Source organism: Ursus americanus, chromosome 33, assembly GCF_024610735.1.
Source record: "Ursus americanus isolate L20-20 chromosome 33, mUrsAme1.1.p, whole genome shotgun sequence".
NCBI lineage: Eukaryota > Metazoa > Chordata > Mammalia > Carnivora > Ursidae > Ursus > Ursus americanus.
Genome location: NC_142159.1, coordinates 30,967,656 through 30,993,340, shown reverse-complemented (window position 1 = coordinate 30,993,340; position 25,685 = coordinate 30,967,656). Strand labels below are relative to the sequence as shown.

General features: G+C 45.5%; 1 protein-coding gene across 1 annotated transcript; it reads right to left on the bottom strand.

The window, feature by feature from the left end:
- Positions 1-2,041: 2,041 nt before the first annotated feature.
- LOC123780113 (uncharacterized) lies at positions 2,042-24,856 on the bottom strand. The gene is made up of 8 exons (XM_087858730.1): positions 24,715-24,856; positions 21,606-21,647; positions 10,260-10,322; positions 4,799-4,851; positions 4,364-4,388; positions 3,681-3,745; positions 3,168-3,198; positions 2,042-2,223 (listed from the first exon to the last, which is right to left on the bottom strand). Exons 1-8 carry the CDS (start codon positions 24,854-24,856, stop codon positions 2,042-2,044), a joined length of 603 nt encoding a protein of 200 aa, XP_087714856.1.
- Positions 24,857-25,685: the final 829 nt, after the last annotated feature.

The window sequence follows — 25,685 nt, the reverse complement described above, 5'->3', positions numbered from 1 at the left end:
ACATCCACACCACACACAGGGAATACAATGGCTTCCTAGGACTGTAGACACATGGACACATTTTTTCACCTGGGAAATCTCTGGTGCCCCACACCCCCACAACCCAATCAGGGCGGCTCGCCAGACTGAGGATTGCAAGGATGCCCCACCTGCATTAACATCTAGAGTTTTATCTCAGGAAGAGGCTGATTCCAGAATACGTACCGCTCTCGCTGGTGATGGTTGAAGGTGTCACCTGCAGGTACAGAAAAGAGGACACCGTGAGGCTCAGGTCATGCTACACACTGTCTGTCTGCATGAGCTTTATTTCCCTCAATGACTTTAGGAACCCAGATGGAACACAGTGGTTGAGTCCAACCACCCCAAAGTAAGTGAACTGGATGCCTTAGGAAGTTGTTTTTCCTGGGGGACATGTCTGTCCAGTCCATTCAGGACGGTGACTACAAAATGCTTCATCCAAGCAGGAGAAAGTGTTACTGAGGGACAGGATCCTTCCACAGCGTTTAGAACCACGTTTGGTGTCGCCAATGCTAAATGTCCTCTCGAATCAGCTAACGGTTGGCAGAGACAACCACTCAACGCTCTCCCCACCAGGGAAGTTCCATATGTAGAATCTCAAAAGTACATATAGCTTTTTACATAAAATCTGTATATAAAAATAATTTCATTTCCATATACGAGCAGTTGACATTAGGAAAATGATTTTTGTTTTAGTATTATGTTCAATTCGCCAACACAGAGTATACTGTCTGAATTTCATCTGAATTTGATTGGAAAGAAACCAAGAAAGCAACATCTGTTCCTCGGACAAAGAACTTCTAGCTCACCATGGTGAGAGGTGTGCCTCCGGCGCTGTCTCCTTTGATGGGATCCAGGGCTTCCTCCAAGGCATCTAGGACACAGAGTACCCGTCAGCACATTCCTCATGTTGCTCAAGAATATTCATGGAATGTTGCTTGATATGGGCATGAGGCTGGGGTGTATGGAGCCAGCTGGTTTCCAAGCATGGACTGAAGTGCCCCTGCTGGGCCACCCACTGCAGTAAGGCTCTAAAGTGCGCAGTGTGATGACATGGCTTTGGAGAAGGGTGACATCATGCAGTATCTGTCTGACATATCTCCTGGAGAAACACCTTTCTCTCTCTTTCTCCCCCTCCCTCTCTGTCTCTCTTTCTCGGTCATCTCTCTCTTTGTCTTTGTCTCTCTGTCTATGTCTCTCTGTCTTTCTATCTGTCTTTGTCCCTCTCTCTCTCTCACACACACACACACACTCACAATCACACCACATAGAGCCACAAAAGACACCCCAACACCATGCCTCACGCACACACACCCACACCACACACAGGGAATACAATGGCTTCCTAGGACTGTAGACACATGGACACACTTTTTCACCTGGGAAATCTCCTGTCCACCACACCCCCACAACCCAATCAGGGCGGCTCGCCAGACTGAGGATTGCAAGGATGCCCCACCTGCATTAACATCTAGAGTTTTGTTTCAGGAAGAGGCTGATTCCAGAATACGTACCGCATTCACCAGATGCTCCTGTCCCCTGCAGGTACAGAAAAGAGGACACCGTGAGGCCCAGGTCATGGTACACACTGTCTGTGTGAGCTTTATTTCCCTCAATGACTTTAGGAACCCAGATGGAACACAGTGGTTGAGTCCAACGACCCCAAAGAAGTGAACTGGGGATGCCTTAGGAAGTTGTTTTTCCTGGGGGACATGTCTGTCCAGTCCATTCAGGACGGTGACTACAAAATGCTTCATCCAAGCAGGAGAAAGTGTTACTGAGGGACAGGATCCTACCACAGCGTTTAGAACCACGTTTGGTGTCGCCAATGCTAAATGTCCTCTCGAATCAGCTAACGGTTGGCAGAGACAACCACTCAACGCTCTCCCCACCAGGGAAATTCCATATGTAGAATCTCAAAAGTATATATAGCTTTTTACATAAAATCTGTATATAAAAATAATTTCATTTCCATATACAAGCAGTTGACATTAGGAAAATGATTTTTGTTTTAGTATTATGTTCAATTCGCCAACACAGTGTATACTGTCTGAATTTCATCTGAATTTGATTGGAAAGAAACCCAGAAAGCAACATTTGTTCCTCGGGGATAGACAGGCGAGCTCACCTTGTCAGGAGGCAGGCCCTCCTCCTCTGGGATCCTCTGATACAGCCAGGACCAGACAGCGCCATCATCAGTCACATCTAGAAGGACACAGAGTACCTGTCAGCGTATTGGTGGTGCTGCTCAAGAATGATGCGGGGAGGGGAGCCTGGGTGGCTCAGTCGGTGAACCATCTGCCTTCAGCTCAAGTCAGGACCTCAGGGTCCTGGGATCGAGTCCCGCATGGGCCTTCTGCTCAGCAAGGGTCTGCTTTTCTCTCTCCCTCTGCCCCTCTCACCTGTTTGTGCTCTCACTCACTCTCTCTCAAATAAATAACATCTTAAAAAAAAGAGAGAATGCCTCGAAGAGTATTGCTCACTATGAATGGGGTTAGAGCATATGGAGGCATTTGGTTCCCAGGCATGGGCTGTATGCCCCGCTGGGCCTCCCGCGGTAATAGGGCTAAAATGTGTGCCCTGTGATGAGATTTCTTTATCTCATCTTGTCTTTTCTTCTCTTTTCTTTTCTTTCTTTCTTTCTTTCTTTTTCTTTCTTTTTCTTTCTTTTTCTTTCTTTCTTTCTTTCTTTCTTTCTTTCTTTCTTTCTTTCTTCTTTCTCTTTCTTTTTTGAGAATATGGACAATGGGAATTGTGCATTGGCAGTGGGATACACCTCCTGGAGACATATGCAATCTCTCTCTCACTCTTTCCATCTCTCCCTCTCCCTCTCTGCATCTCTCTGTCTGTGTCTGTCTCTCCCTGTCTCCCACACAAAATCACACACTCACAATCACACCACATAGAGCCACAAAAGAAACCCCAACCCCAAGCCTCATGAACACACACCCACACCACCCACAGGGAATACAATGGCTTCCTAGGACTGTAGACACATGGACACATTTTTTCACCTGGGAAATCTCTGGTGCCCCACACCCCCACAACCCAATCAGGGCGGCTCGCCAGACTGAGGATTGCAAGGATGCCCCACCTGCATTAACATCTAGAGTTTTATCTCAGGAAGAGGCTGATTCCACAATACGTACCGCTCTCGCTGGTGATGGTTGAAGGTGTCACCTGCAGGTACAGAAAAGAGGACACCGTGAGGCTCAGGTCATGCTACACACTGTCTGTCTGCATGAGCTTTATTTCCCTCAATGACTTTAGGAACCCAGATGGAACACAGTGGTTGAGTCCAATGACCCCAAAGTAAGTGAACTGGATGCCTTAGGAAGTTGTTTTTCCTGGGGGACATGTCTGTCCAGTCCATTCAGGACGGTGACTACAAAATGCTTCATCCAAGCAGGAGAAAGTGTTACTGAGGGACAGGATCCTACCACAGCGTTTAGATCCATGTTTGGTGTCGCCAATGGTAAATGTCCTCTCAAATCCCCTAACGGTTGGCAGAGACAATCACTCAATGCTCTCCCAAAAAAGAAAATTATATGAGATCTATATGTATAATCTCAAATGTACATTGTCTGATTTTCATCTGAATTTGATTGGAAGGAAACCAAGAAAGCAACATCTGTTCCTCGGACAAAGAACTTCTAGCTCACCATGGCGAGAGGTGTGCCTCCGGCGCTGTCTCCTTTGATGGGATCGATGTCTTCCTCCAAGGCATCTAAGACACAGAGTACCCGTCAGCACATTCCTCTTGTTGCCCAAGAATATTCATGGAATGTTGCTTGATATGGACACGAGGCTGGCGTTTATGGAGCCAGCTGGTTTCCAAGCATGGACTGAAGTGCCCCTGCTGGGCCACCCACTGCAGTAAGGCTCTAAAGTGCGCAGTGTGATGACATGGCTTTGGAGAAGGGTGACATCATGCAGTATCTGTCTGACATATCTCCTGGAGAAACACCTTTCTCTCTCTCTCTGTGTCTCTCTCTCTATGTTTCTGTCTTCTCTCTCTCTGTCTCTCTCTTTCTCTTGCTCTCTCTCTCACACACACACACACACACACTCACAATCACACTACACAAGACACCTAACCTCCAAGCCTCATGCACACACACCCACACCACCCAGGGGGAATGCCTTGGTTTCCTAGGACTGGAGACACATGCACATAGTTTCTCACCTGGAGTCTGCTTTTCCCCACACTCCCAAGCAAGCCTCAGTCCTACCAGGAACCTGGAATCAGATGGCTCTCCAGACTGAGGACAGTGAGGACATCCCCCCAACCTGCCTTATCATCTAGAGTTTTTCCTCAGCAAGGGACTGATTCCAGAATACGTACCACCTCCACATGGTTCTGGGGCCACCTGAATTTACAGAAAAGAACACACCCTGAGAGTCAGGTCATATGCATACTGTGTCATCAAGGGTTCTCTTGGTGACTATTGAAAACCAAATGAGAAACAGCAGGAAAGACAAAGGCCCGGAAAGGAAGCACAGTGTGCACCCGTGGAAAAGGCATGAGCTTTTCCTGGGGGATGGATCTTTCAAATTCCCTGAAGCACAATTACAAAACTCTTAATTCAGGGAGGAAAAACCGCTTCTGAGTAAAAGGTCCCCTACCACACAGTTTACAACCTCCCCTCCCAACACCCCAAGAAAATGGTACCTCACGTCTAAAAACTACACTGTCATGTTGTCATAGCTGAACTCACTTCAAAAAGACGAAACTCAAGTAAGAAACATTTCTTTCTCAGGCAAAGACAGCCAAGCTTACCCTCGATGTGTTGGGCCATGGTGGTTTCTTGCCAAGGTCCTCCTTGGTTGACTCTGAAAGGACACAGAGTAAGTGTCAGTCCATTGTTGGTCCTACTCGGGAATTACTCTATGATCACTGTTGATATGGACACGGGACAAGACTCTATGGGAGTGACTGGCTAAGAAGCATGGGCTGAGCTGCTGCTAGGCCATTCTCCTTGGTGGGTGAGGAAAAGCAAACAAGAGGATGAGAAAACGAAGGAGAAACAGACCTTTGACTTTCTAGCTTAAGGCAACCTGGTCAATGTGAGTCAGTTAGTCTACAAAGAGGTCGCCTGGTTGCACACTGTGGTGTCGTGAGGGAGCCCCACCCCTCCCTCTGCCCGTAGCAAAGTCTCTCTAATTGTTCGGCCAGGACGAAGTTCCTCCAACTGGCTATCTGAACAGGAGACAGACTACAGGACACAGAGTACCTTCCCTCCACGGTGCTCTATCTCATGAATGACTCAGAGAGCTCTGCTTGACTTGAACGACAGAACAGTGGAGATAGATGTGGTTGGTTAAACAGCATGCAGTTGCCAACGGCAAGATTTGATTCCTTCTGGTGGTTGAGTAATTTACAGTGTATCTATATTACAAACTGAGGGCTGCTGAAGGGGGGGTTGGTGAGGGATGTGGTTGGTTTAACAGCATGCACTTGCCAATGACAAGATTTGAGTCCTTTAACGGTTGAGTAATATTCCCATATATCTAGAGAACACACTGAGGCTGCTGAAGTGGGGGGATGGGGTAATTGGGTGATGGGCCTTAAGGAGGGCACTTGATGGAATGACAACTGGCTGTTACCGCAACAGATGAACCACTAAGTTCTACCCCTGAAACTACTAATACAGTATATGTTACCTAATTTGAATTTACATTAAAAAAGAAAAGCCTGCAGTTGGCTATTGGTGAGCCCCCTTCTTCATGGAAGGAGATGCAGAGAAGAGAAGCAGCAAAGAAGGGAGAAACAGAGTCCTGGCTTTGCCATTGAAGGCAAAGGTACACCTGAAACGAACGGAATATGGTGTGTCAGCTCAACTACTTCCATTAAAAAATAATAATGATGAAAAATAAAGACACCCTAAAGACAGAAGATAGTCCAAAAATTTAAAAATATGAAATAAATAAAAATAACATCATTAATCTTATGGTATTTCCCCATCCAGTGTGTGTCTCATGTATGTGTTCACTGAGTCGGGTGGCTCTCCGTGCTAGCAGTAGTCATCCACTAATGGGATGGTCCTTTACAGTGGGAGGCCTGGCTTCCTCCCGACGTCCTCTACCTCAGCTCTGTAAGAGAGGTGCAGGAAAAAGAGCGGACCCTGGGTTAGTAACCAAATGTTACTTGGAGTTCTTATTTGTCCTTGTTGCTTGGGTGTGTCACTGCCAGCACTGGAGGCTTTCTGGGGCTCAGGGGGATCATGCAATCAAAGAGCACTAAACTATCTCTTGATTCCCGTTTGGGGCCAGCCGCTGAGAAGTGACCCAACACTGAGAGAGATTTACCACGTTTTTCAATGTTGTGCCTCCCAGTCTCAAAATCTGTGAGCTGGACAGACAGTTTGGACCTTCTGTGTGCTTTTCACACTAAGGGCTATGCCCAAGTCTGCCCTCCATGTGACCACTGAGGCCACCTCATAATGGTAGACAGTACTTGGGATCTTTTGTAGACTCATGCAGCTCAGATATATACACAGGCCTTGGAAAGATCCTGCATGGTTTCTGTTGAACCCATGGCTCAGAGCTATGCTTGTCAGTGTGGGAAGTGCAGTTCAGTATCTCAGAGTAGCAGCATGGGTCCAGCCATCTGGGTGCACATTTTGGCATTTCCACTTAAGAGCTTGTGTGCTTGGGCGCATTCAGCTCTGTGCCTCAGTTTCTCCATCTGAATACTGCCCTTAGCAAGCAAAGTACTGCATTGGTGGTGAGGGTTGAATGGTTAGTGTAAGTAAAGCATGCCATGGAAATGCTCAGGAAGGTTCCTTGGAGGTGAAATGTCTCATCTGAGATGCCATAACTCCACAGAACTCAGAGCTGCAGTCAAACTCTGCTGTCCAAGCTCCCAGGCCAGTGCTTTCCCCATGACGCACACCTGCTTTGTCTAAAAAGGACTCCTTTATGTTAAGCCAGACCCGGTGTTTAAGGAGTCACATAAAGGTCTCAGAAATGCTTTTTCTGACTGCCTGAGGACACACTAAGTGGCCATTTCCCAAAATAATGTGCATGATGCTTCCAGAATGAATTAGTTGCCTGACCTGACAGCTATCTGGTCCAACACGACGAACACCAGTTGACTGGTGGGAGAGAGCTTATGTACCTAACATACTCATGTTCTACAACGTGTGAAACTCTATCATCTTGTGAGATTTCCTCCTCCTACATGTGAGCACCTCAAGCTAAGACCTGTTGCCCAGCCATGCGAGAGACCAGAGCTTCGCCTTTGCACAGCACGCTGGATGCAGACTCAGGGGACCTGACCTGTGCATTACCTCACAACCACATGAATAGAGGCTCGTGCTTTTCTAAAGCTGGAGCTCTATGTGCACAAGGATGCAATTGTCTACATACAGAAATTCATATGTCTCTTCATCTCAAAACGTTACCTTTTTTTTTTCTATGTTACTAACTCCCTATGTACATGCGTATCTATCCATCTCTGTCAATGGGTTTCTTGGTCTGTCATTGTGTGTGAAAGGCTGGATACTCAATGGATATATGTAAAAACACATATATTCTCTATTTTCACTAGTCCATACCTCTGGGAGGGTAACACGTTGAGTGAAAGCATATGGCTGATATTTCTGTAAACCTCTAACTTAGGATAACAGCCAATGTAAAAGGTGGAACGTCAAAGAAAACGTGTGTTTTGCTACGTAAGCTGACATCTAGACACAGGCTTCTCGGCTGTTTTTGGAGACCTGGTTATATGAATGGAAGCAGCGTGTGCCCAAATATCTTGAAGTCAAGACACATTTCAGGAGAAGGGAGTTGAAGGCACATGAAGACAAAAGTAGAGGGCTCCACATGCAAGGATCATGGCAATCACTGTCCACCCTATGAACAAGAAAAAGCCTGAAGACACTGAAAAATCAACCACTCTCGGATCCATGGAGAGGGGAGGACACAGGACAAACCATGGCCCTGAGGAGACAGGAAAGGGAACACAGGGAATCCAGGTTTCCTGGAGCACAGACTCTCTAGCAGAATATACTGTTTCTCCAGCTCACCTGGAACATTCAGCAAGAGACCACATGCTGGGCCATAAAACACACCCCAACACATCTCAAAGAGCAGAAGCAATACAACAGCTGCTCTCAGACCTCTATGAAATTAAACTAGAGCTCAGCCACAGCAAGAAATCTTGGGAAATCCCCAAATAGCTGGAAATTTTTAAAAAATGGTCAAAGAGGAAGTTTCAAGAGAAGCTTGAAAAGATTTTGAACTAAACGAAATGAAAATATACGTTGACAAAAATGTATGCAAAGGCAGTGCTTGGGAGAATTTATACTACTGAATGTCATCGTGTTGGAAAGTAAGAAAGATTCAAAGTGAATAGGCTTCTTCCTTAGAAAACAAGGCAAAAAAGAGTCATGTCATATAAAGCAAGTAAGAGAAAAAAAATCCTATAATTGCAGATACCAATGAAATGGAACACAAAAAACTCTCAGACAAAATCAACCAAACCAAGACAAAAGCTGGTTCTTTGTAAATATCAGTAAAATGGATAAAGCTCTAGCCTGACTAACCATGAAGAAAGAGGGAAGACACACATTAACAACAGATGAAAGAGGAGACGTCACGTTGAAAGGATTCTAAAGGAATACATGGAAAAATTCTAGGATTCCTGAAAGGAAAGAGGCCAATTCCTTCAAAGTCACAAAACTACCAAAACCCACTGAAAGGAAATAGATGATCTGAACAGGCAGGTATCAAAAACATTTAACCGATAGTTAATACATTTCCCAGAAAGGAAGAGCCGGCCCCAGATGGTTTGACTGGTGAATCCTATCAAATCTTACAAAGCAAAACACAGTCTTGCTGTGTCATCCAGCCATCTCACTCCTAGGTATTTACCCGGTTGAGTTGAAAAATGTGTCCGCATGAAAACTGGCCCAGGAGTGCTTCTATCGGCTTGATTTACGAACACCAAATCTAGAGGCGACTAAGCTGTCCTACACTAGGTGAACGGAGAAACAACCGGCAATACACCCTTACGATGCAATACGATTTGGTAATAAACATAGCTGAGCTACTGGAGCACATAGCTGGCTCACTCAGTTAAGCATCCACCTCTTGATTTGGGCTCAGGTCATGATCTCAGGGGCATGATATCCAGCCCCACGTCAGACGGGTTCCCTGCTGAGCATGGAGGCTGCTGAAGATTCTCTCTCCCTCTTCCTCCGCCCCTCCCCACACACTTTCACTCACTCTCTCCCTCAAACAATAATAAAAAGAAGATTAAAAAAATAATTGAGCAATCAAGTCACAAAAAGACATCGACGAATGTGAACTGTATAGATAAAAGTGAAAGAAGTCAGTCTGGAAAAGCAACATGCTTTACGGTTCCAACTAGATGACATTCTGGAGAAAGGAAAGCTATAGAGATGACAAAAGGTCAACGGTTGTTAAGATTTCTAGAGAAAGGGCAAAGGCATGAATAGGTTAAACACAGGATTTTCAAGGCAGTGAAGTTACTCTGTACATGGTGGATACACGACTTTACACATTTGTCAAAACCCATACTCCTGCACAACACAGAGCAGACCTTCCTAGCGATGCTGGCCTTCAATGAGTATTAATATCGCTACGCTGGTTTGTGATTCGTTACACGTGTTCCACACTGATGAAGCTTTTAAGGATTGTGGAAATTGTGCGCCAAGGGATAAGGATGATAGGGAAACTTTTTATATTATCTGCTCAATTATTATCTTAATCTAAACCTATTTGAAGTAATAACGTCTATTCATTAAAAATAATAAAAGATCTATTTTTCCTAATATTTGATAACAGACTAATGTCCATTCCTTAGCTTCACTATACCTACCATGAAATGTGAACAGACTTGAGTTGCAAATGCCATTTGACTACTGTGGTTATAAACTGATGAGTGACCAGCTAAATTAAAATTGTCACACGTGAAACAAAAATAATATGGCTTGGCATTTTTGTCTTAAGTATGGGACACTGAAAACTAGTGTAATGATTCTTCTTCTTCTTTTTTCTTTTAGAGACAAAGAGAGAGTGTGAGCAGAGGAGGGGCATAGGGAAAGGGAGAGAGAATCTGAAGCAGGCTCCATACCCAGCATGGAGCCCAACACGGGGTTCAATCTCATGACCCTGACATCATGACCTGGGCCAAAATCAAGAGTTGGACACCACCCAGGTGCCCCTAGAATAATTATTCTTGAATCAACTTAATGAATGAATTTCCACGGTACCTTCGACAGAGTCAGAAGTGGGGTGAACCTTCGGCTTTATTCTCCTGGCCAGCTTCCGGAGACCTAGAGAAAATATGGATGTTTTCTTCACTTTTGTTTTTTGTTTTCTCAGAGACCATGGGAAATGCATGACAACAGAAAGAGCTGTTGACATCTTGCTATCAGAAGGCCATAGGAAAAGGAGTGATAAGTTCATCAGAGTTCAAACTTTTGATCCCATGGTTCATCATTTGCCTAGCAAAGCCACCTGAGTCAGAGAGGGCTTTCGGAAGGTCTTAGGGTTCATATAGCCTTCAAATACCCCACAGAGAATGTAAACTGATGCAGTCACTATGAAAACACAATATGGGACTTCATCAAAAAAATTCACAAAAGAACTACCATTACACCCAGCAATCCCACTCTTGGATAAGAAATCCATTTGAATTCAAGTCTAGATTTCAGAGAAATATCTGCCCATGTTCGGCAGCACTATTTACCAAAGCCAAGCTATAGAGACAACTTAATGTTGAGTGGGGGAGCCGGGACAGGAATGGAGTTGGTTCCTTGGGGAGAGAGGTCCCAGAACACCTGACACCTGCCCAGACACCTGAGATCAAGCCCTGCAGCCCTGAACCAGGGCTCCCTCATCTCTTTCTCATATCCTCCAGCCCCGAGTTGTCTGTGGGAGACAGTGGATGCCCTGGGGGAGGTGCCTGAGCCAACAGCAAAGTCCAAATCCTAGCTCACCTTCGCACATCTAGGTTTCAACCCCTGACCCAGAACACAGTGCAGATGCCCCTTGACAAGCCCCTCTCAAGGGCCAGGGGAAGCCCAACTGTGGCCATCCTCCCACAGCATTCACCCTACTAGCTGTCTGACGTGGAGCCTTCCCCGGGACCAGTTGAGCACCCTCAGGGACCAGTGGTCTGCGGGGCTCCCAAGCTGATTCAGAACCCAGGACTTTCCAAACTAATTGTCACATGACAGCTCTACCAAGAATTAGCTTCCCTTCAACTGACCAACCCTGGCTGAGCAGTTCCTGTGAATTAACTGGAAAAATGGCCACCTGGGCTAGTGCTTTGCTGGTTTAATAAATTAAGCCTATGACCTCTAGTATCTCACTGGTATTGATCTAAGTAAGTCTCCAAACTGCCTGGGCTAAGGCCTGGCTAAGAGTGAACCGGGACTGCACTGGCTCTGAATGGGCACCTTCCCTGTTCCTTCCTTCCTTCCTTCCCCAGATCCAGTCTTTATAGACTCCTCATCCTTCTCTAAACCCTGCAGTGGCAGGGGACCAAGCCCCACCTCCTTTGAGAGGGACCCCTCAGGGACGCCTGTGTGGCTCAGTGGGTCACGCGTCTGACCTGGCTCAGGTCATGATCTCAGGGTCCTGGGATCGAGCCGGGCCTCTGTTTCTGCACTCAGCTTGGTGCCTGCTTGTCCCTCTTCTCCTCCCCCACCCCACATCCCCCTTACTCACCGCTTCTGCTCTCTCATTCTCTCTCAAATAAAATCTTTTTTTAAAAAATCAGGGAATATACAAAGGACACATAGAGAGGGACCCTTCCATACCCACACCCTGGAGAAGCTCCCCCATCACGACTCTCCGTAAGGATCACCCACACCTGCTTTTGCATTTAAATCTATCATCTGCTGTATACTATTTTGCACATGATAATAAGCAACCTTTTATTGAGAGACTTAGATTCAGATCTAAGCACGACTTTCTGTTGCATTTCATCTCACATCCTTTGTGAGGAAGCTCATCAATTGTTGACGATTTGTCAATAATGAAGTTCTATCATTGAAAACCAAGCACCATTATTCATTTGATGCTGTTTGACTTCTAGTCTTGCTTTGCAAGGCTATATGTATATAGTCATGAAGCATGGCCTCTCTCCATGCTTGCACTTACTAGCCAACAATGGGAGAGCTCCGGAAGGAGCAAAGGCCCCCACTGGAGCATGGACACTCCCTGGCCTAGCTGGAAAAGCGCGTCCAAACAAGGATGATGGACAGCAGGCTGTTACGAGTGTTTGAGTTCTTGTTGGTCACTGTCCCTAAAGTGTGTAGTTCATGGCATTCAAGCATTTTTTTAGGGCTCATGGGGAGAATGTTATCAAATCTACAACACTATGTCCCTGATTCCTTTCTCTCTGTTTTTAAAATAGGCTCCATGCCCAACATGGGGACTGAACTCACGACCCTGAGATCAAGAGTCAAATGCTCCACTGGCAGAGCCAGCCAGGCACCGCTCAGCATGCTCCCTATTCTTATTCTATTTGTGCCATGCCCTGAAGAGTGACCATGCCATGACACTGATTGGCCAGGCACTGAACAGCTCTGGACAGAAGGTTAATCATGAACTGGTTCTTTGAGTCTTATTTTTCCTTGTCCCAGCAGTGTCCCTAAGGTCACAGGATGTCGGCATGACTAGGGCTTACTCATACTGACAATGCCATCAAACACCATGAAAGGGTCTCCTCCATTCTGACCAGATTGAGGTCAGGTGCTGAGGAGTAGCCCAGTGTTCAAACAGAGTTTGACTGGCTTGTCCTAAATGGTGCCTCCAAACCCTCAGAATCTTTGAACTGAACACAATCATGGCTTCAAACGGACCAGGCTTTCTACGTCCTTTTCAGATGAATGACTATGGCAAGATCTGGACATCTATGGCTCAAGAGCTTCCCTGGGCTATGTGACCACCGAGGTGACCTCATAATGACAAACAGTGTTTGGGATTCCCCTTGGCTCAGGGAATTCCTGACATCCATGCAGATGCTAAAGCTTCTTTGCACAGTAACTACTGATCCCATGACTGAGTCATAAGTGCAGTTCGGTTCAGTAGTTAGAGCACGAGCACTGGACTGCAGGCCTGGGTTCACCTCCTGGCTCCTTTACTTAGAGGAGTTCACGAACCTGGTCACATTCATCTCTGTGCCTCCGTTCCTCCACCTGAGGAACAGGGAGAGGAAACAAATCATCGCATAAGTGTGTGATGAGCATTGAATGAATGAACACCTGTCACGTGGTCAGAAAGGTGAATTAGAGGGTCTAGATCTTGTCTGACATCTCACAATTTCACAAGTTCCAGAGCTGGATTCAAATCTGGGAGTCTGAGTTCCCACACCATTGCTCTGTGACACACAGCTGCTTTGCCTAAATACAAGCATTTTACCCCAACATGATTTCCTCTGGACAGAATCAGAGGCAAACAACAACAACAACAACAAAAAGCAAACGAGCAAATCTATTGCTGTCTCCCTGAATCCACTCTCTGGGGCCCTTGTCCACAAATATCCATGACTGTTCTCTAGAATGTTCCAGTTGCCTGTCTTAAGGTCAGCAGATCAAATGAGATGAATCCCAGTGTAAAGGAAGGGAGGGTCACTGTTACAAAGTCTTGTGTTTTCAAACATGTGAAACAATGTCATCTTGCATTATTTATTCCTCACACAAATACAAGTGCCTCCAAACAAACTAGGAGTTCCTGAGACCCTTGTCAACTCATAGAAGAAAAAAAAAACATAGCTTAGCTTTTGGGAAGAGATCTGGATGAAAGTTCAGGAGAACTAAGAAACACATTACATCAAAACCACTTTAATGTAGACACGTTCTGTTTTCAAGCTACAATCCTATGTGCAAACGTATGCAATCATCTATATATACATATATACTTATATATATAATGCGTGTCTCTGCTCTTGTGTCTACATCACCTATTTTTCTTTGTGCATCACTAATAATCTGTGTACTTGCTTATCGATCACTCATTAACTCGATCCATTAACCAGTTACCCATCTTTCACCATACATTAAAGGCCGGCTATTCATTGCGGCACCGAGGAAAAAAGGTCATGCTATTGTCACCATACTTACGTCTGGGGCACTGAATGGGACGGGTGGTAGCATACCATTGAAATCTCTAGAAAATGTCATTTTGGATAACACCCAAAGTTCTTAGAAATGGAAATGTGTGTCTGGGGGTCATAAATTGAAACGTAGACTCTCATATTCTGAGGATCTCTTTGGGGCAACTATTGATAGGAACGAACCCACATGTCCCCAAAATCCTGAAATCCATACCCCTTTGGGGATGAACGGTACAGGGCAGACATTGTAAGACACTGAGAAAATAATGATAAATGTCCTCCATATCAACCTTTCTGGGTTCACTCTAAATTTCAGAAATGCATAATGTGAATATAGAATTTAGGATGCTTAAAAAAACTTAAACGAACATAGACACTGCCGTATTTCCCCCCCTTGAGAACCTAGGGGTGACAAGTGAGGGGTGCAGGATATCATGGAAGTAGTCCATTGTTCTCCATGGAGGACAAAAACCAAGGCTGCTAGGTCAGTAGAACCACCAACAGTAGAAATCAAGGGATAAAACAAAACTATAAAACATGTGTAGATGAAATTGGGAGAGAGGAAATTTTCAACGATGAGAAAAATAGTTTGAGAAAGAGTGAACTGAGTCCTAGCAAACAGCATTCAGAAGATCATTAGGAACATACCATCACAGCAGGAACCACAGCAGAAACCACAGCAGGAACCACAGCAATTTCCCATTCTGAGTTGGAGCAGCAGAGCAAACACCAATCCCTAGGAATGGGTCAGCTCAAAGAGTCCCAGCTGGAAAGGACAGCAGAGGTGTGGCTCAAGTCACCATGGCGATGGTGTCATCATAGACCTTTCAGAGTCAATGCAGCTGCACAGCGGCCAACTTCTGGTGTCGACAGGGGCCTGTCTTCACAGACAAGGGGGGCATGGGAGAGTAAATGCTTTGTTTCGAAAGTTGAACCCCACTCTCACACTTTCTCACTCTTTTTTTTTTTTTTTTGAAAATAAAAGACATGAGGGGGGATGACCTGCCACCCCCCCCCCAAACAGAGTCACTAGCCAAACTTCAGGGTGAAGAGGGAAAAGAAAAACAGATTGAGAATAAATAGAGGTCCCACTCTTGATTTAAAACACCATCCCCACCCATTCTATCCTCCAGTCACCAGACATGTCTAGAATATAGTTTAAAATGGGTCCCAGGTGAAATGAAGAGCAGTGTTCACAGAAATTCCATTCTTCAAATCATTATTTCTCTAAGTATATACTAATGAAATTATGTCATTCTCTCACCGTCTATGCATACTACCTGATTTTTCTCTGTGTATAGCTGAGAGGACGTACTTAGTTACCTCTCAACCTTTGTGAATTTCTTGGTTAGTATGTGTATGTAAAGCAGACTCTTTCCTGAATAATGAGGGGGGAAATATCACTGTATTTTCACCACTGCATTTCTGTAATAGTGAACGGGTTGAGGGCAATACATACAACTAGTACTTTTCTAAATGAAGTACTTTAAATACTCCCCAAAATGCAGGGTTCAGTGTGTGTTCTGGCTCATGGATGGGCACTCAATAGACACAGGATTTTGATCTGTTCTTGAAAAGTAGCAATGGAAATGGAAGGAACCAGTTCCAAATATACATAAAGAAGGAAACCTTTTAGAACAAAACCAAGTGCCGTGGACTTAACCAAGGAACTACAATACATGCTAAAAAAACAAACAAACAACAACAACAAAAAAAACTGTATGTAGTCGGGGAACCTGGTGAATCCTTGGACTCTGAATTTTGGCTCGGGTCATGATCTCAGATTCGTGAGATCAAGCCCCAGAAAATAATGGCATAAAACAACCCCTTTACTTTGGTAAAGTACTATTTTGGTAAACCTGGTCACAAGGTTAGGAATTCATCCAGGACACAATGCTGACATTAGAAAATGAAAGGTTTCACATATCCACACCCAGGATGATCCCCACTAGGTAGAACTTGGGGTCCATGAAAAGAGCAGCCCTAGGCCCAGTGCCAATAAATAAACGAGGGCTTTCTATTTCTCAAATCCACAATCCAGAATCCAAGTTTTGCAGGCAGTTGGAACTTCCTGAGTTAGTGAACAGATTCTTTGCAAATGCCCACATCTATTCTTTGCATGTTCCCCAGATCTACTTCCCAGTAGGGTGGCCAGAGGGCAACCAAGGGGAGTCCATGATGCCGGTTGTGTAGCTGAACCTCTCAGCACCTCTTTCAGATTCTATCTGAACCGAATACCCACTTTGGACACTCCTCAGGGTAGCAGAAATCATGAGGTTGTCATTGGGTGTATCTACATCTGAGGTCATACCCATTGGAGAGAAAAAACAAATTCAGCCACTGGTCAGAATGCAGAGCCTGGACATAGAAGAGGCCCACATATTCCTTTTGCATTTCAGTGGCTTCTCTCTGCTCTTTCCACAGTCAATAAACCTTCCCACAGAAATCTGTCCTGAACATCGAACTCAGGACTCAATTAATGATGCCTATAAGTGAGACCTTGTCTCACAATCATTAAGCAGTGAATCAGTAAAAATGTTGTAAGGAGGGAAATAAGCAAGACCAGACATAGGGGGCAGTATGATTTTTGAAGCCTTTGTTTTTTTGTTTTTTTGTTTTTTTGTTTTTTTTGGACTCTGGGGTAGCCACAACCTTTTCCATATCAAAAGGTTAAGACATACATTAGTATCATTTTTCCCCCAGAAAGCCAAGAAAAAGGATGAGACTGTGCTACATGTCTTACGAGGGAAATCAAGAGTCGAGACAGGTGCTTTCCATAGGAAATAGATTCCACCTGAGGTCTGGCATGGCAGGGAGACCTTCCACAAGGGCACCAGTCAAGAGCCCAAAGGAGGCGGGGAAGCAACGGGAAAGGAAGAGTGTATGAGGCGATCGCTCCTCCAAAGAATAGATGTCTCACAAGAAACCGAGCTGTCCTGATAATGGACTCTGTCGGGTGGCTCACTTGTGTCCAGAGCAGGACTCAACCGTCAGTCTTTATCAGAGACCTACCAGGTCACTCTACTCTGCACTTGGGACTGAGGGGCACAGGCCCATAAAATGCCCAAAGTCAGGTAATTCCCACCTTTTGTGGGGAACCAACTGTGATATCACAATCTCTGAGTCATTAGTGAGGAAGGGGGCAGTGGGGTCGTTTCGGCATCCACGGCTTCACCTAGGGAATAGCTCTCAGCTAGGCTCCACATCTTTGATCTTGGAAACCAACTTCCCCTACTGCCAGTCGAACCTGACTCCATTCTTCCAAGAGACCACAGAGCACAGAGGACCCCTAAGGGGGGGCTTTATGCAGTCAATTGGTGCAGTGGAGGAAGGAGATGTGTTCACGTTTCAAGTACACCCGTGTGCTCTATTTCCTGACACCAACCACAACCAACTCGCCACGTTCTCCAACAATTCAATTCATACTCCACAGATTTCAGGGCTCAGTCCCACAAGTCTGTCCCCACTGCAGAGGCCAGTCACAAATGGGGTGTTCAAGCTACCCACACTTCTGCCCAACCACAAGGTCAGGTACTCCCTCAGACCCCCTCCTTAGGGTTGATAATTTCACTAGAATGACTTACATCCACAAGTGGATGGATAAAGAAGATGGGCTCCATGTATACAAAGGAATATGACTCAGCCATTCGAAAGGATGAATTCTTACCACTTACATCGACCTGGACAGAACTGGAGTGTATTATACTGAGTGAAACACAGCAGTCAGAGAAAGACAAGTATATGGTTTCACTCATAGGTAGACTCTAAGAAACAGTGCAGAGGATCATAGGGGAATGGAGGGAAAACTGAACTGGAGGTCATCGGAGAGGGAGAAAAACCATGAGAGACATTTAAGTATATGAAACAAACTGAGGGTTGCTGGAGGTGAGGTGGGGGGGATGAGGTAATTGTATGATGGGCATTAAGGGGGGCGCGTGATGCGATGAGCACTGGGGGTATACGCAAATGATATATTATTGAACACTAGATCTGAAACTAACGATGTACTATATGCTGTCTAATTGAATTTAAATTTTAAAAAAGGAAAAAACAATTATAAATACACTGTAATAAAAGTTATATGAATGAAGGGGAAAAAAAGATCGACTCAGAAGTCAGGAAAGCACTTTACTTACATCGACCAGTTTATTATAAAGAATACAACTCAGGAAACGCCCAATGGAAGAGATGTGTGGAGCAAGGAAGGTCTAAAGGGGGTGGGGAGTGGCAGAGAGCTTCCATGCCTTCTCTGGGGGAAAATCACTTTTCCAGAATATTAATGTGTTCACCAACGTCTTGTTCAAGACTTTTTATAACCCAATCTTCAGCCCCCTCCCCTCACAGATGGCCAGTGGCTGGGGCTGAAATTTCCAATCCTTGACTCCCAGTTTGGTCCTTCTGGTGACCAGCCCCACTGTGATGCCATTTCTGGGCCCCACCCTATGTCAGCTATTTAGCCTAAACTCTGGAGAGGTCTGTTGGAGATTTTATGACTAACAAAAGGCTCTCCTATCCCTCAGGAAACTGCAAGGATTTTAGGAGTCCTGTGCCAGGAACCAGAAATTTATTTATTTATTTATTTATTTATTTATTTATTTATTTATTTATTTATTTATTTATTTATAAATTTTCCACAAAGCACTTCTCCAGAAAGGCTAGGCAGACAGGACATTGGCTTGCCTCTTCAAACTACTTCATGGTGGCTTCCCAGAGGGAGATCACCTGGACAGCTGAATGGCAGGATCATCTGTGATTTAAATGCTATTGTTTCCTGAAATCCTTTCATCCTTAAAGTGGAAATACCTAATGGGTCCTAAGTAAATGTCCTTTCTAGTGCTGACGAATGAACACACAAAATCAAGGGCACATGGTCCAAACCGAGGGAGATCTGAAATGCCGATTGGAAACCAAGTCTAGAATCCTCACGGGGCTTTGAGCTGAGACGGGAGAAGGATCCGAACCTAGGAGGATCCGCAGCTCTGCCTGCAGGTCCTGCCTGGCCCAGACACTAACCCAGAGCAGGGTTGAGTTCAAGGTGTCCTGACAGGGCAGAATTCTCCACCTTCTAGATCAGGGCTCTCTGATAAAAACCTAATGCAAGACACAGACATGGTTTCATGTTTTCTAATAAGCACACTGGAAACAAGAGCAATGAAAATGGTGAAGTAAATGTAAATGATGTTTTGGGTTTGGTTTTGTTTTTTAAGGAGGCTCCTGCCCAGTGTGGAGCCCAAGGCAGAGATTGAACACACAACCATCAAGACCTGAGCTGAGATCAAGAGATGGCCTTTTAACCAACTGAGCCACCCAGGCACACTAAACAGTGTATTTTTAATTCACTATCCCCCAAATGTTCACATTTCCACATGTGACACAAGAAAGGTGGCCACATTTCAAGGGCTCAAGAGCCACTCTGAGCTGGTGCTACCATATTGGACAGGGCAGACAGAGATCGTTTACATCATGGAATCCTATCGGCCAGTGCTGTTCAGGCTCCCTCAGGCTATACTGCACTTTGATTTATGAACATCCTGAAATAATCCACTTCTTCAGACTGAGTACTGAGACTCACATCTGTGCCAGGGATTCTCAAACCCAGAGTCAATGTGGGACAAAATTACGTACATGTTGCCAGGCATGGGTGGTAGTGGCTCAGTAACGGTTTAATCAACCTCGTCTAAACTCTCCATCTTGCTCTCTCCTTAGCCACCCTCTGGAGAATGTGAGAAACTCATGAATGGAATGAATGATTATCAATCATTTTAATGAATGAAAATAAATTAATGTAGGGCTCCTCTCTACTCGCCTTGAATCCTGGCTTCCAGGCGTTTACACGGTGAGGCGGCTTCCATTGGCGTTCTCGCTCTCCCTGTATTTACATTCCGTCAATGTCTCTTCAGTCTGAGATTATTTTTACTCCATTAAGGGGTACATAATAGAATATTATACCCAGAGGGTGTACCTTCCCAGTTCTCTGGACACATTCTGTTGGCTTCCAGTGGTCCCCGAGCAGGGAGTGCTTTGGCCCCCAGGGAACACTTGGCAATGTCTGGGTACATTGAAGGTTCCCAACTGTGGGGCGGGTGCTACTGGCATTTGGTGGGTAGAGGCCGGGGATGCTGCTCCACATGCTACCAGGCTCCCTGCAGCTCCCACAAGAGTTCCCTTGCCCCAAATGTCAACAGAGCCAAGGTTGAGAAGCCCTGTCTTAAACCATGTTTGCTAACACCCTTTAAGAAAAATGGGGGTTCCTAGGGGAGCCCTGAATTGGGCTCTGCATTCAACATGGAGTCTGCTTGAGATTCTCCCTCTCCCTCTGCTCCTCCAACTCATGCTGTCTCTCTCTCTCTCTCTCTCTCTAAAATATACAAATAAATCATCTTTAAAAAAAAGAATGAAAAATGGGGATTCCTCCTGATCTCTTTTAACCCAATATTAAACGGCCAATATCTATCTCTATGGAATTAGTCACAGACCCCACTGATGTAAAAAGGAATACACCTATTCTTATATTTCAATTTTTTCAAAGTAGCGGAAGTGTTTTGGGAAGTGTTCTCTCAAAGCTCACTCTCTGGACCCAGTCATTTCTCCCCAACTGTTTTTCTCCATGATTGCAAATATGTATTTTCAAGCATTGTTAGACAAACTGGAACTGGCCCCAGACCACCTGAAATTGGACAACAGCCTTTCCTTTTTGAAAATTTTGCAAGACAGCATAATAGAAACGAGACATCTAAAGTTGCAGTAAATCATATCGTGTCTTTTATCCAAACTAAAATTCATATTCACAGAACAATTATTACTGATCAGCCATTTCACACCATTTTTCACCCCTTGTTAATGCTAATAAAGTGTATGAGTTTTGAATCTGCGGGTGGCTGACCAAAGTGTGACCCCACAGCATGTATAGCCTGTTAGAAGGCTGTGTGCCTCACAGTCAAATCCAACCACCATCTCTAAATATTGCAACTCACGAGTTTCGGATTTGCTTTCTTTTGTTCGCCACAAGTTTGGATACATTTGAAAATGTCCAAGAATAATGAGAATTGTAGACTTTACGTCTGAGATGGGAAATTACAAATAATTTTCATAACATCTTCATATTTCCCTTCTTGACATCGTACCACAACTTAGGTAAATGGCCTTTGGTTTATTCTTTGCATAATGTCCAATCAAGTTTTCTCCCTTCAATTATGCCATATTGTTTTACATTACTCCTAGATAAGCAGGAAAGTGTAGGGAACATGAAAATCAAGAGATAATATAAGGGAAATCAGATTGATTTCAAGTTATAAAATTAAATTCTACATCAATCCAGTAATAACTATTTGTTGTCTACTTTTTGCTGGATACTGCTTGTAGTTGATATCCAAAATCAAGACCACAGACCCAGCTATTAAATTTGTCTCATTCAAAAAGAATTAAGACCACATCCATCCAAAAAGAAAAGAATAGTAACCGATTCTATTAGAAATGTTTATAAGTTGGGTACCTGGGTGCTTCAGTCGGATGGGCGTTGGATTCTTGGTTTCAGCTCAGGTCATGATCTCAGGGTCCTGGGATCCAGCCCTGTGTCAGTTCCACACTCAGGAAGGAGTATGTTCCTCTCTCTCTCTGCTCCTCTCCCTGCTTGTGAGTGCTCTCACTCTGAAATAAATAAATAAAATCCTTAAGAAAGGTATTTCTAAGAGGGAAGTTTAGAGTGATACAGGCCTAACTCAAGAAACAAGAAATGTCTTGGATAAGCAACCTAAATTTACACCTCAAGGAAACAGAAAAAAGAACAAAGGAAGGCCAAAATTAGTAGAAGGAAGTAACATATCAGAACAGAAAGAGATGAACTACAGACTAAAGAGACAATGGAAAGATTTTTAAAAAGACAACAGAAAGATCAACCAAAGACCCGGTTCTTCGAAAAGAACAAAGCTGACAAATTTTCAGCTGGACTCAGGGTGAAAAAAGGAATGAGAACTCCTAAGCGGCAATGGAAGAGATGTTCCCACGGATTCCGTAGATATACAGAGGCTCACAAGAGACTACTACGGACAACTACTCCCCAACACACTGGACGACCTAGAAGAACAGGATTAATTCCCAGAAACAGGCAACCTTCCAAGACTGAATCACGAACTGACAGAAATTCTGACTAGACCAGTTACCAGCGGAGAAATTAAATGAGTAACCGAAAGCCCCTCAATAATCAGAAGTCCAGGACCAAATGGCTTCACTATAAATTCTACCAAATGTTCAAAGGAAAATGAATACCAATCCTTCTCAAACTTTTCCACAAAAAAAAAAAAAAAAAAAAAGGAACGCTTCCCAAATCATTTTAGGAGGCCAGCATTGCCCTTAACAAAAGCTGCCAAGATGCCACAAGAACAGAAAATTACAGACCAGTATATGTGATAAACATGGATATAAAAACCCTCAACAAAATATCAGCAAGCCAAATTCAACAATACAGGAAGAAGTACGATCAAGTAAGATTTATTTCACGGATACAGCGTGGTTCAAAATCCAAAAATCAGGGGCCCCTGGGTAGCTCAGTTGGTCAAATGTCTGCCTTTGGCTCAGGTCATGATCTCAGAGTCCTGGGATCCAGCCCCACCTCAGGCTCCCTGCTCAGCAGGGAGTCTGCATCTCCCTCTTCCTCTAGGCCTCCCCCTGCTCCTGCTCTCTCTCTCTCAAATAAACAAAATCTTAAAAAACAAAACAGCCTATAGGCCCTCCCTCCGTACTCAACACCTCAACTGTCAGCAAGTCCTAAGCCAGGCTTCAACCCCAACCCCAACGCCAAAGTGACTCTCAGCTTCTCATTTCCAGCCAGTGAAGCAGAGTAGCATAGGCCACTCCCAAATATGCCATTTTCAAACATTATGTTGGATTAAAGTTACTTAAGAAACAGCCAGTGCCAGAGGACACTCGGACCTTCCCTCGCTGCACCAGGAGGAAGAGAGGCAGCCTCCTCACCAGCCATGGGCAGGTGACGGTCGAGGTGGCTATACAACCTTGTTACTTCACTAGATTACCACCCCAAGCCCAAACCCCTCATCTTGTCAACGCTTCACCAATGGACTGTTTCTATTCATGAAAAGCATTAAAAACAGTCCGCTTTGGTCACTTTTGAGCCTTGTGTTTTGGGGGCTCCTGTACATACAAAATTAAACGTTTTTTTCCTGTTCATCAGTCTTTTAACAAATTTTTTTATTATGTTACGTTAGTCACCATACAGTACATCATTAGTTTTTGATGTTGTGTTCCATGATTCATTGCTTGTGTGTAACACCCAGTGCTCCATGCAACACATGCCGTCCTTAATACCCATTACCAGGCCAGCAGATCCCCCCACCCCTCCCCTCCTAAACGCTCAGTTTGTTTCCCAGAGTCCATAGTCTCTAATGGTTCATCCCCCCTTCAGCTTACCCCCCCCTTCATTCTTCCCTTCCTTCTCCTACCAATCGCCCTGTTCATCAGTCTTATGTCAACTTAATTCTTGGACCAGCTGTAGAACCCAGAAGGGAAGAGGGAGAAGTCCTCACCCCTACACTATGAATCAAGAAAACAACTAGCCCCCTCTTAGTGCCTCTGCATTTCAGGCACAGGACGCATGTCCATTTTACCCCCGAGGGCCAGAAAAGGACACAGTGAACAGAGGACAGAATTGGGCCTTCAGTGTGGGAGCCCCGTCCTGCCCAGGAGGCCCTCCTGCTTCACACAGCTCCTTCCTGCTCTAAAATGGTAACATTCTGATGATTTGAATAAAAGAGAGACAAACGGAAAAGAAACTGGTCACTCTCCAGGAAGGGGATTTTGAGGGACTGGGAGAGACTGCAAGGCATGTGGGAACAAGGGGAGGCACATCCCAGTGCCAGGGGGTCAACACCAGCACAGCAGAGGGGCAGAAACTCCAGGGCCAGGGTTCCTCTGGAGAGGATGAGTTGTTTTGTAGAGTGGACAAAAAAACCGGGGTTGTCTGGAAGAGCCTTGGGGTACCTGCACCAGGAATAAGGTCAGGGCGGTGGGTCCAAGTCCCCCACAGCAGGGCCTGGAGCCAGAGCCGTGGCTAGGTCTATGACGGGCATGAGAACCTGTGAGGAGCAGCCCTGCCCAGCCCAATGCCAGAGCCCTCGGCCACTGGAGCCCAGAGCACCAAGGAGGGGTAGAGAGTGCACCAGGAAGGAGGTGGCCCAGAATCCTCTGCATGTCACATCCCACGGGCTGTGGTGGGTCACCGTTGGCCGTGCTGGCCAGCAGAAGAGGAAGGAGCCGACTACGCAGGGGCAGGTGCTAGAGACGCCAGGGCTCTGCCCACACAAGATGCTCTCTGTACTGTGGATGTTGCTGCCTGACTCCTGAGGGGCCCAGGGAGCTCCAAGAGAGCCCAGAGTGAAAAGTTTTCTCAGGAGGTGAGCCCAGGAAACAGAAGAAGCTGACAGAAGGCCTGTTGAAGCAGTTGCTCTGCTGGGCCCCCAAGGATCTGCCCACTGGGTGGGGGGGGGTGGCAGGGGCTGCGGCGGCATCCCCCCAACCCCCAGGAGTCATGGGCGGGGGGCTGCTGGTCGGCAACTCCCCTAGAAGCCCGGCCCCAGGGTAGAGAGCACCTTCGGGCACAGGGCACTGCCAGCGTCCCAGACGCTGCGGGATGGGCCTTGGCGGGGAGTGCCGGGCCCCGACCACGCACACGGCATCTGCCACCATCCAGAGGTCACGGTTTCTATCTTCGGGGCTGCTTCTGGCCATCATTTTTCTATGCATATGAACGTGAAACAAAACTGATTTTACTCCAAGTGCAGACTTTTCATTCGTGTCTTCTCACTACATCTCCCAAGCGTCATTCTTTTCCTTCAGAAACGTGAGTTTTGATGTCTGTACCATTCCACCGCATGGACCTGCTCTTCCAGGTGCCACCAGCACTGAGCCAGAAGCAGGGTGTTCGCAGCTCGATTTCCCAGGGCTCCTCTGCCACTGAAACACAGAGACGACGAGGCCCACTTCCTACAGCCACGGCGCTGGCTCTGAGGCAATGCATGGGACAGCAAGGACAGCATCACCATGTGCACCTGCAGGAAACCCGGCTTATTATCCCTGCCTCTGCTCCAGCTCCCACATGAACCACTGGGAGAAAGCCCCTCAGCCTGCGGGTATGTTCGTACTTTCCTCTTATCCGCCCTAAACTCAGGGTGATATACCCCAGTCCCCACTCTGGCCTGGTGAACATACAGACGGGCACCTCAAATGTCCTTACAAAGCCCTAGCCTCAACGGACAATAGAAGAGAGCCCTTTCCTGTGCCTAAATGGCAAAAGCAAGCAGCTGAGTACCCGTTCTTGCATTTCTAGAGAATAACAGGAGATAGTTTTGAGGGAGAAGAGTGTTTTGACGGAAAAGACTAGTTACATAATTACACTTCGAGCGAGATCAGAAACATTAGTGTGTGGGAAGCCAGTCTTGCAAAGAGATGTTTCCATTTATTTCCTATGAACACTGATCTGAACATTTGGAAGCTGTCTTCTCAACCCTCCTACAGCATCTGCAATTTGGGGTGCTAGCTGTAATAATATTCAGGTCACAGG